This window comes from Myotis yumanensis, unplaced genomic scaffold, assembly GCF_028538775.1.
Source record: "Myotis yumanensis isolate MYYU_CA2020_CCGP unplaced genomic scaffold, mMyoYum1.0.hap1 SCAF_4, whole genome shotgun sequence".
In the NCBI taxonomy this organism is placed as follows: domain Eukaryota; kingdom Metazoa; phylum Chordata; class Mammalia; order Chiroptera; family Vespertilionidae; genus Myotis; species Myotis yumanensis.
Genome location: NW_027223755.1, coordinates 67,581,546 through 67,599,300, shown reverse-complemented (window position 1 = coordinate 67,599,300; position 17,755 = coordinate 67,581,546). Strand labels below are relative to the sequence as shown.

The 17,755-nt window shown below is 40.4% G+C and overlaps 1 protein-coding gene across 2 annotated transcripts in view; it reads left to right on the top strand.

The window, feature by feature from the left end:
* Nucleotides 1-14,762, top strand: part of TICAM2 (TIR domain containing adaptor molecule 2) — a 43,733-nt gene extending 28,971 nt beyond the window's left edge. Inside the window, exons 2-3 of one of the 2 annotated variants that reach the window (XM_070412488.1) lie at nucleotides 6,517-6,637; nucleotides 11,837-14,762. In XM_070412488.1, the coding sequence (XP_070268589.1) occupies nucleotides 11,892-12,596 (705 nt within the window). In that variant the 5' untranslated portion in view covers nucleotides 6,517-6,637; nucleotides 11,837-11,891 and the 3' untranslated portion in view covers nucleotides 12,597-14,762. The remainder of the gene's footprint in view (nucleotides 1-6,516; nucleotides 6,638-11,836) is intronic. The other variant, XM_070412489.1, reaches the window with a different exon arrangement.
* The last annotated feature ends 2,993 nt before the right edge of the window (nucleotides 14,763-17,755 follow it).

Below are 17,755 nucleotides of genomic sequence, written 5' to 3'. Positions count from 1 at the left end.
GTTAAGCAACTCCAGTTTATATTTCATTTAAACCTGAAAGTAGATGAGCTGGAGTAGAATAATGCCTTACTTCCTTTCGACAAAGTAAATGTTACGCATGCCCAGCTGTACGGCACTTGAAGTATAAACCACGTTTATACTGTTGAATCATTTGCTCCTCGTGGTATTTTTTTATTATTATTATTCATTTAACAAATTCGGGACTGCTGATAAATCTTGTCTTTAAATAATTCTTCCCTCCCCCAGACCAAACATCCTTTCTAGGTCCCACCCATTTCTTTGCTCCCTTTTATTTAAACAACAACAAAAGGGAACATCTGTAATACTTTCAACAATAAAGATTTTAAAAAACAACAGCACTTCTTTCAATGACTTGGGGCCAAGTCTCTATTTCCACTCCTCCAGTTTCCTCCTCCACCCTCTCCTCTGGGCTTTTTGTCTCCATCACCCCCTTGCCATTGGTGAAATCCAGTATCTGTGCATAGTTTCCACTTCATATGATGAGGTTGACAGCTCCTTCTCCTTGTTACTCTTTCTTCATTTGGCTTCCAGGTCACCAGTCCTGCTTTTCCTTCCACCTCACTGGTACTCCTGTGTCTGCAGGCTTCTCCTCTCCGAAACCACTAAATGTTAAGAGTACCACAGAGCTCTGTTGGCCATATTCTCTTTCTAGCCATACTTCATCCCAAGGCACTTTCTATCCCAAGCCATATCCCATGGTTGTGAATAACATCTGTAGCTGAAAAACTTCCAAATTTTTATCTCTAGCTTTGCTTCACCTGAGCACCAGATGCATACATCCACCTGTTTACATGCCATCTCTACTTGGAAGTCTAAGAAGCATTTAAATGGAGTTAGTCCAGACAGAACACAGTCCTCCCTTCCATTTTCCCCTCAGTTACCTTCCTTATCTCAGTAAATGTTATTGCCATTCAACTAGGCTGAAACTCCAGGAATCATCCTTGATGCTTCTTTTTAGCTCAGACCCTACATCCAAGCATCTAGCAAATTCTTTCTGTTGACTCTTGAAAAGATACCTCAAATCTGACCACATTTCACTGCCTCCCTCATGCAAAACACAGTCTCTCTTACCTAGATGACTGAAGTCTCAGATTTACTCTTCTTGCTTCTGTCCTTATTCCTCCTCAGTCTTTCTACAAATAGCAGTGACTTTTTCAAGTATAACCAGAATTTTCACTTCCCTTAAAAACCTTTTGATGGCTACTTACCACAGTCATGAAAAACAAACTCTTCATATGGCTTCAGAGCTTTGTGTGATCTAACTCCTGGCTGCCTCTCTGACCTTCTCCCTTGCTTACTCCACTGTAGGGACACTGACCGCGAGGCTGTTCCCTTTGACTGCGATGGCCTCTGGTAGACATCACAGGCTGTGCACCTTCACTTCTCAGTGCACGTGCTCTGTCTCAGTGCTGCCATAGTCCTGTTGTGCCATTTTTAAAAATTTTTTTTGCTACTGACCCTCAGGTGGGTTGCTGTTAGATACTGGTATTCCATAAAGCATATGGCACCTTTAGAACATTGTAGGTTACTAGGACTCTCTAATATATTTTATATATTTTTTTAATTGATTTCAGAGAGGAAGGGAGAGGGAGAGAGAGAGATAGGAACATCAGTGATGAGATAGAAACATCATTGATCAGCTGCCTCCTGCATCCCCCCCCCCCCCCCCCCCCCCCCGCCCGGCCCCCCTTGGGGATCCAGCCTGCAACCTGGGCATGTGCTCTGACTGGGAATCAAACTGTGACCTCCTGGTTCATAGGTCCATGCTCAACCTTTGAGTCATGCCAGCCAGGCTGGACTCTCTATTATTAAAATGCACAACCATCTTTCTGTTGGGCCTCATTTTGATGAGATATACAGTTTACCCTTAAATTCTGTGTTTTTATAAAATGTTCTTCCTGTTTGGGGAGAAGATTTGCCCTTTAATGCCAGTTCTCATTTTTAAATATAGGAAATGAAAGAAAAATACCATCCAGTTTACTGAAAAGAATATGTAATAATTATTTTTGTTAATTCCTTTGCTTCAGTAGGAAGCAGTGGTCTCTAAATAATTTCTTAAAGGTACCAGTAACAGGTACTTTAAATAGAAAGAAGAAAAATGAAGTAGCTTGTTCAGAAAATATTACACAAATTTTTAAGTGACTAAGCAGACATCAGACTATCAAGATTTTATAGCAAAATCTCCATTTAAAAGTATAAAACCCAGAAAACAATTTTTTTATTTTCTAAAATAAGTTTTTTTTCAGGTTGCATTATCATTGTTGAAAAAGGATATATATATATAGATATACATGTAGATACACGTACGTTCACACACCTATGAAACACAGATAATCAATGTTACCTTTTTGGTGTACTTCTTTCCAATCTGTTTTCTCCAGTTTGTTTTACAAAGCTGAGATCACACTGTATATGCTATTTTATACTCTACTTTTTTTCTCTTATTATTATGGAAACATTTCCTCATGTCATTAAAATTATTCATAACATTCATAAACATTTTAAATGATTTAATAGGATTCAGTCATATAAATAATATAATACAGTTTATGTAATTGCCATTTCCCAGCTTTTGGACATTCTGATTGTTTACCTTCAATAGAATTTTGGTTAGTCCATGATACTATGTTCAAGTTCTCTAATAAAAGGAAAATATAGTCATATAACTCATTCTTCAAAATTGCAGTAAAATGTCTTCATAGATCCTGTGGCAGGAGAAAAGCTGAACAAATTGGAGGATCTGGGAAAAAAAAAAAAAGACATGTGTGCGGGACCTGGAGGAACAGTGGGGAGCGAGGCAGGAGCTGGGGTTGGAGCTGAAGAAGTCAGATACAGGGCAGCATTGACCATATTAAGAAATTTTTATTCTAAGACCAGTAGGAAGCCAATCCTGGGTTGTAAGTGGAAGTAACTTGATCCAAAGTATGTGTTTAAAAAGATCATTGCTGTGAGTGGAGAAAGGATTAGATTGACCAATTAGGAAGCAGTGCCGTGGACTAGGGGAGAGATGTTGATCTAGAGTGAAGATGTGCTGCAGAGGGAAAGTGGAACAATTAGAAATGTATTTTGGAGGTTGAATGACAGGATTTTTGGTAGCTTGAAGTGAAAGTGTAGAGAGGAAGAGGAATGTGTCAGTGATGCCTCAAGTTGCTGGCAGTCATAACTGGAAAGTGGTGAAGCCATGTACCTTGACGAAGTATGAGAAAATGAATGGAAGCTACCTCCCAGGCTACCAAGGAAGACAGGTTAAGGTTGCTGTGCTGTACATATTATAGGAGATGTGAACAGGACATTATGGGTGTCCAGGGGAGGAGTACTTAACCTAGAGATAACAGAAAATGCTTTCTGCCAAATATGATCCGTGAGCTGTGTCTTGAAATGAATATACCATATTTATGTTCACATAATTTTTAAAAAATGCAACATAATTGCTCTTTTAAAATCCAAGATATATTTGGATTGGCTAGTCCTATTCTGATTGAACCAGTAATTTACCTAATACAGATGATAAAAAGCTATCTGTTTGGCTATCTCTCTAAACCAAAAACAAAAACAAAACTGTTAGTCATATTTGGAATTGTCTCATTCATTCATTCAGAAGGGTATTCTTGAGTGGTGATTGTAAGTGAGACTTTGGAGGTAGAGTGGTAAACAAGGCAGATTTGGTCATTGTTCTGGTAGATTTTACAATCTACTAGTTTACAGCCTGCCAGTGGGAAAAATGAGAAACTAAGCAGAAAATAATACATATCATTAATAAAGTGTAATTATGATTAGTGCCATGAAGGAAAGATGCAGGGTGCTACACTCCTAGATAGCCTGTAACCTTAACTTTTCTCATGCAAGCTCTGGTATCTCATATGAAAAATACAGGGACTAATTAGTTGGGCTATAAATAAGTATCATTAGGTAATATTTGCTAATTATTTTATTTATACTGGGCCTCTGCCATCCTTATGAATTCTGCACAACATCCAAAAGAAGAAAATAGATGACAGCTGATTCTAAATAATATTATTTCAGTATAAGATCAGGATAGATTAAAATTCCACCTTTTGTCCTAGTTGGTTTGGCTCAGTGGTTCGGCCTGTGGACTGAAGGGTCCCAGGTTCAATTCCGGTCAAGGGTACATGCCTGGGTTCCAGGCTCGATCTCCAGTAGGGGGTGTGCAGGAGGCAGCCACTCAATGATTCTCTCTCATCACTGATGTTTCTCTTTCTCCCTCTCCCTTTCTCTCTGAAATCAATAAAAGAAATTTTTAAAAAATTCTACCTGTTTATGCTGGTGTTGGTTACCATAGTTGGGATTTTTAAAATATTTTCAGTGTGAAGAAAGACAAGTCCACATGTTCCTTGTCTGGCTGATAGGTCTGTTCTCTTGTGTCCTGGCATTCCTGTGCTGTCATCTTGGGGTTGGCAAAATTTTCCTGGAAAAGGTCAGATAGTAAATATCATCAGCTTTATGGGCCCTATGGTCTCTCCTGTAACTACTCAGCTCTGCCTCTGTAGCATGAAATTAGTCACAGACAATACATAAGTAAGTGGGCATGGCTGTCTTCCAATACAACTGTACTTACAAAACAGGTGGCAGGCTATGTTTTGCCCTGAATTTGGATGTTGTACCAATCACAGTTTAGTTGCAGGGAACAGAATCTACTCTAGCTAGTTGAAGCAGAGGGGTATGCATACGAAGATATTACAGAATTTACAGTCTCATCGGGATAGTTGAAGAGCTAGGCTTTAGGTTGAGTTTCTAGGTACACCTCCTAGCACCACCTAGCAGCATTGGGGCTTTTGCCACAACCAGGAAACCTGTCAAATCGGGAAGCTGCCGGGTCCTGAATCACAACTCTGCTCACGTCTTAACCAGCTAAATAGGGGCCCCATGCTCTGCCTGCCTTCATATTTAACCCAGACGTGGAAGTACTACATCTAATAGGCAGAACTTAAACAACATCTTGAACCCTAACTTCAAGAGAGTCTAGGAAATACAGCTTTAAGTACTTTTGGTATAGGAATTTCGGGAAGGAACATTAAAAGGAAGTCGGAATCAATTTTGCGTAAGCAAATCTGTAGTATCTGCTACAGAATACCCCTTTGGCCCCTTCACATCCATACTGAAACTTCCGGACAACAATATCTCTCTCTAGATAATGCAACAAGCCCTCACACGAACAGAAGTGCACTCGCCTTCTCCTGAAAGCCGCTAGGTCACCACACTGTGCAGTGTTCCTCAGGAGCGTGGTCCCACGACCTAGCACACTCAGGAGCTAAGGCTTCTCTCTGCTTTCCTCAGGAAAGGGGAAGTTGAAGAGAGGCAGAACTGCCCAACCACCAAGAAGATAGCTCAGCTCTAAGAAGCTCCCACTCATATTTCTCATCCTCTTTCTCTCTCCTAGCGAATTCCTTCAGTTCCTAGGCATTCCAAGTATCACTTTTCTTAATGAGATCTCTGGACCCTACGTTCATTTGTAACTATTGGTCTCTCCTTTCCTTCTTGAAACCCCCTCCTCGAGCCCTCACTTCCTGGACTCGTAAGCACACTGCAGTCTGGCGTGGGGGCTCCCATCGTTCCATCATTGCTCCCCCCAACCTCCAGGTGCTAAAAGCAGTGGACACCAATCACTGCTCAGAACACTCTCCTCCCTCAGCTCCAGGTACTGATCTGTGTCTGATTTTCCTGCTGCTCCAGGGCCACTCCTCCCTCTCCTTTGTGGGCCCCTCCTCTGGCATTGGTTCTGTCTGTTCTCTCACCTTACTTTCTGCCTATGCTCAATTCCTCACAGAATTGAAGTAGTGCCAAACTTTTATCCCCCATGAAGATGTTCTCCGATTTGTGCATTGAACTTATCTGTGTATGTGCCTACTGGACAGCTCATCTCCTAGGTTATGGGGACCCCAAGCTCCCTAGATCCCAAGCTGGATTAATTGTTCACACCCGCCTCCACCCCCATTCTAGGCAAATGGCAGTACCACCAAATTACAGCAGGCACAGGTTTGGAAGGCATACCTGATTCTGCTTTCTGCCACCCGCCTGCCTTTGTTACCTACTATAGGTCTTGTCTCCATGATCACTTCTTAGGGCAGGACTCTGCTTTCTCACCGAGGTTATTGTTGCACCAGCCTCCCAACGGACTGTTCTGCCTGTCTAAGGCCTTACAGGCTTCTAGCCTCGTCTCCTTACTGCAACTATTTTAACCTGTCTAAACTGAACACCTACCAGGGGCTCTCTTTCTGCCAGCATGATCAGATTGGAAGTCCTGAACAGAGTAGGCCCCTATGCTCTTAATCCTATTTATCTCTCCATTCTAATCTCTCATCACTACCTTCTGCCCACCCTCATATACGTGGACTCGAGCCACATAAACACCTAGTGCAAAGTGATCCTAACAAAATTTGCCCTCTGGTGCCTGTGTTTTTGCAAATGCTGGTCCCACTGCGTGGAAAACGTCCACATCTCTCTCTGCCGTGCTAACACCCGTGTTCCCCACTGCAGGTGTCCTTCCCGAGTGCTTGCGTAGCACCTGCTCTCCTGAATGAAGCCCCAGTGCAGTGGGTCCTACTCGTCTACTTATCCTGGCTTCACAGCCCCAAAGTCCAGCAGGTTTTGGTACAGAGTAAGTTTTCAACAACACTTACTTCTTACTAACATGAAAATGTATTAACTGACAAGAACCCATTGGTTTTGCATGTATTTGCCACAAGATGGAGCTGTTTAGATAAGACAGAAAACTGAAAGGCTGGAGGATTCAAGTCTAGTCCTAGATGCATTACTTTTAAATGTGTTAAATTTCAGGGGCTGTGATTTAAACACAAAAATTTTTTTTGTAGTAAATACATGGACAGATTTAAAAATTGTATATGTGCGTGTATTTTATTATCAAATTATTAATGATTTTTATTTTATTTATTGTTTGGGAGCCTCTTTTCCCAAGTGGTCATAATGTTTCAAAAATGCAAACATTAACTCTTAATTTTAGGGCAACAAACTTTTAAAGAAGGTGGTATTAGGGTTCTCCAAAGAAACATGACTAATACTAGGTTAGAGGAGGGAGAGAGGGGAGAGATGGAGGGAGGAAGGGAGATTTATTTTAGGAATTGGCTCACATGATTGTGGGGACTGGCAAAATCCACTTCCTTTTTCTCACTCCCTTAATAATTTCATATAATCTTTAGGTTTTAAATGCCAAATACCCACCTCCTGGCTGGGCCTCTTCTCCAAACCCAGACTGTATGCTGTGCTTACTCGACATCATTAGCAAATCTTGTCATACATTATGCTGTGCATATCATATCAAATTACACCAGGAGGTACATGATGTCTAGTCATCAGTAAGATTGATCATTTGGATTAGGGTGATGAATTTGTTATATCTTTGAATTTTTTTGTTATGATCATTGGGTTTTCTGTTTCAGATGCATTGGTTTTCATTTTATTGGTTGTCTTTTAAAAGAAATCTCCAGCCCTGGCCAGTTTGGATTAGTGGATAGAGCGTCAGCCTGCAGACTGAAGGGTTCCAGGTTCAATTCCAGTCAAGGGCATGTGCCTTGGTTGCGGGCACATCCCCAGTAGGGATTGTGCAGGAGGCAGCTGATCGATGTTTCTCTCTCATCGATGTTTCTAACTCTCCTTCCTTCTCCCTTCCTCTCTGTAAAAAATCAATAAAACGTATTTTTTAAAAAAAGAAATCCCCATAGCTTTATCTTTTTTTCAAATTGCTTTATTGGGGTGGAGGGTGTCTTTTTTTCCTTTCCATATTCTGTGATTTTTTTTCAAGTCTTTCCCCCATGTTTAACTGATATGGTTTTGATTTCATATTTACTTCACTCTTTGCTGTTTCTATTTTTTTCCTAATAGTGTTAGGTCCTTGATTTGTCTATAGCTTCCCTTTCCATCTAATTCTGTTAATCTCATTTTTAATATTTTTGTTTTATGAATTACCTATTCTCTTTTGTGTCTCCTAGAGCGGTATTACTCAAAGTGCTTGTCTGTAATGTAAGAAGCATGCATCCAATGTAAACCATGCTGCTTTCTTCATTGAGAATGTCTTACTATGAAAAAAAAAGTCTGCAGAATTAAACAGCATATTTAACGGATGTAGTTGATGGACACTCTGGCACAATCTCCTTATCGTGACATAGACTGGCACCAAAAAGTTCAGAGACTGGCAACTTGTCCACGCACTACACTTTGAGTTGCACTGTCCCAGAGCATAAGCGTTTGTTGTGTAAATTTTTCTTTAGCTTGTTACGTATTTAATAACAGAAATTGCTGCCAAAATTTTGGGGGCATTGTTCTAAGCCATTTTGATCTTCATAGGTACTATAATTATATACTAAGACCCCTAAATGTAGGTACTGTAATTATTACCATTTTATACATGGTGAAATCAAAGCACAAAAATATTTGGTAACTTGCACAAGGTTTCCCAGTTTTTTTATAGCAGAGCTGGGATTTACATTCAGACAGTCTGATTCCAGAGCCTTAAGGAAAATGGAATTTTTTTTTTTTAATGTATTTTATTGAATTTTTACAGAGAGGAAGGGAGAGAGATAGAGAGTTAGAAACATCAACGAGAGAGAAACATCAATCAACTGCCTCCTGCACATCTCCTACTGGGGATGTGCCGGCAACCCAGGTACATGCCCTTGACCGGAATCGAACCTGGGACCCTTGAGTCCGCAGGCCGACGCTCTATCCACTGAGCCAAACCGGTTTCGGCGGAAAATGGAATTTTTTATTTGTCTTTTGCATGCTATGATTCTTCTTTATATTCTTTTTTATTTCCTGTAATATTTTTGCATATTTGGCAAGCTGTTCTTTCCCTCTTACTCCTGTTTAATATGGGGTTCTATCGGAACCTCTTTAGCCTAGATAAAAAGTGGGTACATTGTGGGCCTTCATTCCCTCTTATCTCAGACCTGTTCTGATCTTTCCTTCAAAACCTCAGTTTCGGGCTTCATTCGGATGGGTTATATTTTTCCACATTTCGCTTGCCTAAGGGGATGTGATTAGCTCTGTTGGGCTGTGATCAATAGTAATTGATGGCTTCCATGGCCTTAGATCTTTGCTGGAGCAAGGGACGGGAGATGGGGGTGTCATTGTATCAAGTTAAAAACAAACAAACAAAAAAGGTTCAATCTCATAGAGAGCAATTTGGTCTAATCAATCATTATCACAAGGCATTTGTTATTTGATATATAAATCTCATTTGGTAGAATTCTGCTACAGATGAACTTGCACACATATGAAATGACTTTTGCCCAAAGTTATTCATTAAAGCATTGTTCATAATAGTAGTAGACTGGAAACAACTCACACATGCAGGAACAGGGGGCAGTTATAGTACATCCACATGCTGGAAGATTGTGTCATTGTAAGTAAGAGTGAGGAAGTTCTCTATGTGCTGATATGGAAAGGAGAACTTTAAAGGGAGCTTCCCATGATTCTTTTTCACTCTTCCTCCTTTTCCTTCAGCATTCCAAGCCTTCCTTCTGATCTAGTAAAGCCCTTTATCAATGGAGTTAATGGCTCAGAGTGAGCACACTCAGGTTCTCTCCTTTCTCCCAGCCTTGCAAACCCCAGTGATGAATCTGGACCATCTGCCTGGCTGTGCATCATTGATGGTAGGAAAGGCAGGTCTCAGCACACAGCTTTCCACATCCTTTCCCCCTGGCCATCTCCTTACTCTCTCCCTCCAAATTAGAAGGTCATAGTGAAGCTTTTCAGATACTGTCATTCACTTTTTTCTGCTTAAGGGTGGGTGGGAGTGCTTGAAAGTTGAATAGCACACAGAGGTTTCTGGAGTGTTTTGCTCTTTTTGCTGACTGGTATTTAAGAAAACTAAGGCATAAAGTTGTCATTTAAAAAAAAATTTAGTTTAAAAGATTTTGTGATCTGGCTTGACACAGCATTTTACCTTAGAAGTTTTTGACATTTTTATGAATATCGTTTATTACTTAAGTGCACTTACCTGCAGCAGCTAGTGATCAAGACAATGATAGTAAGTTGCTTTAACAAACTTACTCAGTGAAGAAGTGAAGATCATTTTAATTGGCACAGTAAATCAATGTGTCTGAATGGCTTAACAGTTATTTTATTAGGCAGGGGAAGCTTCTTCCTGCAACTTTGCATGGTACAAACTGTTTTCATAATGCAGTAACAAAGTCGGCACTTAATCCTAACCAGTGAAGAGAGTTCAGATTCATTTGTTTTTAATTACCTGGAATGTACATATGTATGTATGTAGCAGTTTAGAATTATTATGCCTAGAATATCTCTTGGTAGTTGGCATAATATACTATGGAGTGAGAACCTGAAGTACAGATATAATAAATGACAGACAGGAGCTGGCAATGCCTTCACTGTTTCAGGGGCAGCAGCAAACCCTTTCATGCTTTATATATATGAGAAAGAAGTTCTAGGTGTTTTTTCCTTATCTTTTCTTCCCATAACAATTTTTCACCATTTTGCATGGTTTCTTCTAAACATGAATTATTTTGGTATATGAAGCTGTGTTGTGTCAATATCAATGTAATTCTGATTTCTTCCTGAACTATGGTCTTTGCCCATGAACAATAAATAAAAATGCTGTGGAAAATAAACAGAATGGGCCCATATTTGAAAATATGGAGCCTATAGTTATGTATTCTGAACTTTCTGTCTTTTGATAAAAGAATCCCCCTTGTCACTGCCTATTTTGGAGTTACATTACCAACATTACCAACATTATCTGAACATTTATTTAAATTAGATTCACATGGAATACTTTTCTTTTATGTCTGATTTAATTCTTCCACTCTGAAATTAGAATCCTATATAATAAAAGCCCAGTGACCAAACAGCAGAATGACCGGTCAACCAGTCGCTATGATGCACACTGACTACCAGGGGCCAGACACTCAACACAGTGGGAGCACCGCTGGGCTGACTGGGATGAGCAGCACGCCCATAGTGGGCGGATCCCTGCAGGCCACACACCCCCCACCAGTACACGAATCCCATGCACTGGGCCTCTAGTATTTAAAATAAAATAATGAATTTAGACAATAATGATTCTTTGTTGATTTCATTGGAGAAAATCACAAGTGTTTGTTTCTAGATTTCACTTCCAAACTGAGATTTTTCCTTATGTAAATAAATACTTTTATTCAGTATTTCCACGATTAGCTGGAAAAAAGAATTCCTTACTTTTTACAACCCTTACTATAATTTTTCCACCAGCCCTACTATAGCCATAATGGCTGATCTTAGACAAACAAAAAAGCTCCGAACCAGTGAGATTTGACATTTTTCATCTTTTTGTGTTGAGTCAGTAGAGCTGCCTGCTGGCCAACTTCAGAATATTTGTATTATGTTTTGTATTTGATGCAGATATAAATTTTGTACTTAATATTTGAATATTCTATTTCTTTAAATGTTCATGTTTCTAGTCTATACAATAATTTGATAATAGAGAAGTTGGATTTTAGCTGCAGATGGATAGAGTGGTATGATACCTCTTCACTATAATACCAAAGTAATTCATTTTAATTTGGAGGTTTATAGTGCTAATAGAATGTCATTTAAAACTTCCAAATGTCTCCTATTATATTTGCCTGGACACTCGGTTTAACTTACCTTTGACTACCTGTAGTAGCCCTTGTGAAGCTCACAAAAGACAGTTGATTTTGTTTCCCAATGATCTGTGTGGCATTTCTTCCTTAGGACCTATATATTGTCATCTTTTTGAGCTTTTCATGTTGAATGCAAGTTTCTATTTTTAATGTTTTGATTAAATTTACAATGTTCTTCTCTTTGTTATTTCTTCTTTTAGAATGAAAAGAAATGCTGAGAAATAAAACTTTTATCTTCTAACTTGGATATTTATCATGGGTATCACGAAATCTAAAATAGATCACTGCTCTCTTTCTCTCTCTTTGGGAAAAAGCCACAGTATGGCCACAAGTCAGAGACATCATGAGTCCAATTCCAAGAAATCTGACATCTCCCTGCGTGATGTTGCTGAGCACAGCTGCACAACAGAGATGCCAACAGGAGAGCTGGCGGGAGCTGCGGGCGTGGATGGGATGTCTGAAGAGGAAGCAGAAGAAGAGGTGTTCTTCAAATTTGTGATATTGCACGCAGAGGATGACACAGACGAAGCTCTCAGAGTCCAGGATCTGCTCCAAAATGACTTTGGCATCAAACCTGGAATCATCTTTGCTGAGATGCCATGTGGCAGACAGCATTTACAGAATTTAGATGATGCTGTGAATGGGTCTGCGTGGACCATCTTATTGTTGACTGAAAACTTTTTAAGAGATACCTGGTGTAGGTTCCAGTTCTATACGTCCCTAATGAACTCCGTGAACAGGCAGCACAAATACAACTCTGTTATACCCATGCGGCCCCTGAACAATCCCCTGACCCGGGAAAGGACTCCCTTTGCTCTGCGAACCATCAATGCCCTGGAGGAAGGAAGTCGTGGCTTTCGTACACAAGTGGAAAGAATTTTTCAGGAGTCTGTGTATAAGACACAGCAAACTATATGGAAAGAGACAAGAAAAATGGCACAAAGGGAATTTATTGCCTGAGGTGGACCACAGAACACGTGGCTGGCTCTCGACTTATAAAACAAATGATTTATCTTCACTTGAGAAAGTAAATCCAGGAAAAGTTTAAATAAAAGAGATCCTTTTCTTACAGGAACCTAGAGAGCACAAGGGAGATAAATTTCTGCCAGACAATCAAAGAACTGTGGTACTTTTTGAATTTTCAGTAAACTCGAGAAAGTTTCAAGAACTTTGCTGTCACAGTTTTCCTAATTCATGAATATGACAAAGGATATTCTCAATTCACAGTTCTTGTGTTGAACCTTGAACAAAAACTTGCATGATAGACATTTAAAAAATATTAACACTTTCGTCCTGGCCTATGTGGCTCAGTTGGTGGGAGTGTCGTCTGATACACTGTAAGGTTGCAGGTTTGATTCCTGCACATACCCAGGTTGTGTGTTTGATCCCCAGTTCGGGTGCAACAGGAGGCAACTGATTGATGTTTCTCTCTCACATCAATGTTTCTCTTTCTCTCTCTCTCTCTCTCCCCCTCCCCCTTTCCCTCCCTCCTTCCCTTCTTTTCTCTCTGAAATCAATAAGAACATATATCCTCGAGTGAGGATTAAAAAATAATAGTAAATATATTCTCAAAGGAAACACATAAGAATGGCTCCAAGAGATCTGACCACCCTTCCTCTTGGGACACCTCATGAATGTTGTGATAAAGCATCCCCCATATTGTCACCCAGAAATCTGGTTAGCCAGAATAGAACATATGGAATGTTGAGTGCTGATGAACATGAAATCAGAAATAGATGTGAGAATGGTGGGGCTTTTCAAAAAAATCCAGTTAAGTGTGTTTTTCTTTTTGCTGGAATTTACATACTTGGAGGCAAGTCCCACTACTGATTAGTATAGTGATGGCGAACCTTTTGAGCTCGGCGTGTCAGCACCTAACTTAACTCTGGTGCCGTGTTACATATAGAAATTTTTTGATATTTGCAACCATAATAAAACAAAGACATATTTTTGATATTTATTTATTTTATATATTTAAATGCCATTTAACAAAGAAAAATCAACCAAAAAAATGAGTTCGCGTGTCACCTCTGACACGCGTGTCATAGGTTTGCCATCACTGGATTAGTAGCTCAGTTGATCGTGTGGTGGTTAGAGACTCCATGGAGGAGGGTGGAGATGTCCCCTGGAGCCTGAAGCTCCTCATGTTGGACATTTTCTGTGACCAGGACTTTAGTGTCCCACACTCATAGCAACCCAGACAGACCTGTCCTTTCCCTCACAGCCCTTCTGCCCAGCTGAGACTCAGGGAGAATCATTAGGTACAGACCAGGAGGAGTTGGGGTATGAGCCAGGTCATGTTATAATGTGAAGAGCACCCAATGGGAGATCAGGAGACCTGGTTCTAGTCCAGACTCTGCCACTGAGGATGAATGTGACCTTGGGCAAGCTGCTTACCCGCTTTATCTATGAAATAAAAGGACTGGATTGATGGGTCTCTAAAGGCCTTGGTTCTCTCCAAGAATGTGAACAACTAGGAACCAGAAAAGGGAACAGCAAAAAATAGAATTTTGTAATGTGATGTATAATATAGTCTCGGGAGACTTTATATATGTTTACAATGAAAGGGGATTCTTATGTTTACAGTAGTTCTCATGCTGTTTATTATATTTTTATAGTCACAGAAAAAAATTATAATACATGTTTACTCTGATTTTTAAAAATAAGTTTTTTTTATAGGGACCCTCGAGCAAAGACATTCTGCCTGATTTTTTCTTTTTCTTTATCCCACTTCTCCGTGTCTCCTTCTAGTACTGGGGTCTGCTCATATCTTTGTACAGTCCACCTCTTTATAGTCCGGAACCAAAATGTTCCATGAGGACCATTCACCCATAATCTTGCAAGTAAGTCTGGCCTCCTTCTCTACTAGTACTTATTAAAGAGATGATGATTTTCATTGCATGGTGACATTTTCTTAATCTCAAGTTCTTTTCTATCATAGTAGCTTACTAACTCTTCTTTTTCAGTTTTAATAATAAGTATTCTTTTTTTTTTTTTTGCCATACTGCTTCCTGTATCTCAAATTTCATACACCAACAAATCATTAATCATCCACTCTTCATACTTGCCAAACTCAGAGCTATTGATGCTGGATGGTTTTCCTTAAATAAATGTTTTTATTCTTTATCCTCGACTAAACTTGATTATTACTAACTCTATTGAAGATTGTGGAAAAGTATTTTCAAAAGAAGCATCAATCTGTACTTCTCTGTAGAGCACCAGACACAATGTCTCACTTGATTTGGAGTTCAATATAGTTTTTTTATGATGAAAAATGTTAAGTACCGAATGATTATATATGTTGAACTCAAGAGTTTTAACAAAAGGTTATCAAAATAGCTGGTTGGTGTGGCTCAGTGGTTGAGCATCGACCTATGAACCAAGAGTTCACCAGTTTGATTCCCCGTCAGGGCATATGCCCGTTGTTGGCTTGATCCCCAGTAGGAGGTGTACTGGAGGTAGCTGATCAATGTTTCTCTCTCAGTGATGTTTCTATCTCTCTATCCCTCTCACTTCTCTCTCTAAAATCAATAACATTTTTTAAAAAATTTATCAAAATAGCTAAACTAAGGATGGAAAGAGGTAAAGGTGTGGGCTAGGTCATGTGTTTGTGTGCCTATACATACGTACACATACATAGATTTAGATTTACACACACACACACCCAGGGGAATTGCTGGAGAATTGTGCCACATGCTGGAGGGCTTCCATTCTGAGTACTCTGGGCCTGTTGCCTACCCTAGAGCTTCACAGAAGAATCTGAATTGTGCCTTATGTGTCAATCAGGATTCTTTCAGCTGTGAGAAATAAAACCGAATGCACATGACCTACTCCATAAGGTAAACTTATCATCCACCTTAACAAGAGGTCCCCTAATATATGGTGCCTCAGAGGTATCATTAAAAACCCAGCTTCTTACATACAGTATAATATTGCACCTTAAAAAGGAATAAAATCTAATACATGCTAAAACATAGATAAAACCTTGAAAACACTATGCTAAGTGAAAAAAAAGCCAGACACAAAAGGACAAATATTGTATGTACTTAAAAGAGGCAAATTCATTGAGACAGAAGAATAGAGGTGACCAGGGGCTGGGGGAGGGAAGAATAGAAAGTCATGTTTAATGGGTACAGAGTTTCTTTTTTGGGATGGTGAAAAAGTTCTGGAAGTGGATAGTGGTGATGGTTGCACAACATTGTGAATGTACTTAATGCCACTGAACTGAATGGTTAAAATCGTAAATTTTGTGTGTACTTTACCACAATAATTCTAAAACCCCAGGTTCTTTCCATATCTTTGCTCAGCCATCCGCAGTGTTGCAGTCAAGCTCCCCTCAGTTGTACCATGATTGTTCCATTGTCAGGCACCATATACAGACACAACACTGTCTAGCCTATTAAGATGATGGGAGGGATCCACCCAAGTAAGGAACAATATTTCATCACTGCTATATTGAAAATAGTTTATACCTGGTGTAATAATTTGAGTTGATTTTATTATTTTAAAATTTTCTCCACCTGCAGCCAAGTGGATTCCTCCCACCACCTCCCCTGCCCTGTCCCTTCCAACGCCACTGCTGTGGAGTCAGCCCATCTGGGATTGAATCCCGCCTCGTCCTCATAAAATGTGATCTTAATTAGCTTTTCTGAGTCTCAGAGTCCTTATCCAAAAATAAAGATAATACCTCCCTGGTAAGGTTATTTTGAGGATTAAGTAATACATGGGAAGCATTCAAAGAGTGTCTTACACATAGCTACTATGCCAGTTCTATGCTACTAGAACTATTAGTGTTGCCTATGCACATTTAATCTGCACCATGGGATGGGGGAAAGGGCAAATATGAGTTTATAACCACTCATACCCCAATTCTTAGAACTCTTGCTGCTTTCAGGAAATAGATTTTAAACAGAGAAAGAAAGATGTTGGGCCTTGTTTTTAGGGGCAGTACCCATCGGGACTCTGAAAGTTGAGAGAAGCCCCCTGAACAGCAAGAGATGTGTGAGCTGTTGTGGTAGGAGGGAGCCTAGGCCACGGGGATGAAAGAGCATGGCTGGGACTGTGACAAGTTAGGGAAGTGGGGCCATAAGCTAGGAAAGCAGGGTGGTGGGAGCCCAGGAGTAACAGCTCTGAAGCAGTTCCGGGGAATAGCCCAGATGCGGATGCCTCCACTGTTCGTTGCTCCTCACACTCATAAGCGACGGACAAATGGAGCATGCAGTTGAGTTGGGGTTTGAGGGCCTCATTTAACTCAATTATTTTCTGGGGCCGAGCAACACCTAGATAATTTTGTCTCATTTGGGAACACAAGGTTTGATGAAGTAGTTAGACTGTTCCTTCTTAGGGTGGGCAGAGGGGGTAGTGAGAAAATAACTCATTCACTTTGCTCCTTCCAGACTAACTGGATTTCTACCCTGAATTCAGATTGCTTGCTGGGCTTAATCCCTTCCAGTGAAAGGCATGGCTGTTTTCCATTTCATTCCGTTGCTCTTCACCTTTGCAGATCCTAAGGTATTAGTTGGGCCTTGGGGTGGACCCAGAACCTCCTATGTGGGCCTGAGGCTTCAATGCGTGGGGAGTAACAGGCCGTTACAGAAGCAGCTTCCCTGGGTCCTCACGTTGACTGCAGCTCATTCTTAAACCCCAAAGCTGGCTGCAGTTGTGAGTGTTGTTCCAAAGCCCGGAGAAGCCCAATCACTTCATCTCCAGGTGGTAAATATTAAATTCACATGTAGATGAGGTCTTGCAGAGCAGAGGGGAGAGAGGGCAGAGTGATTTTCATAAACTCATAGGGAAATCTGAGCTGGCACTCCAGTTGCTGAGGATTGAGGGTGGCTTAGTATAAATATCCAATTCAGAATTGTCTCAGTCCACGTGCCACACTTCACTGTTGAGTCAGGCCGTTTCTTTCTTTAGGTAAAGCCTCTTGACTCATGACTGGGTGGGGTCAGCCCAAGGTTGAGAAGCTGTTGCCATAGCTGCATTGCTGGCAAGGTGAGATACAGTGTATTTGCCTTAGGCAGTCTGCCCTGTGCCTTTCCTCCTCATCACAGTCTTACATTGCCAGGTCTTAATGTCACCCGCTGGGTGGGTCTCAGAATGTGACCGTACCCTCTGTA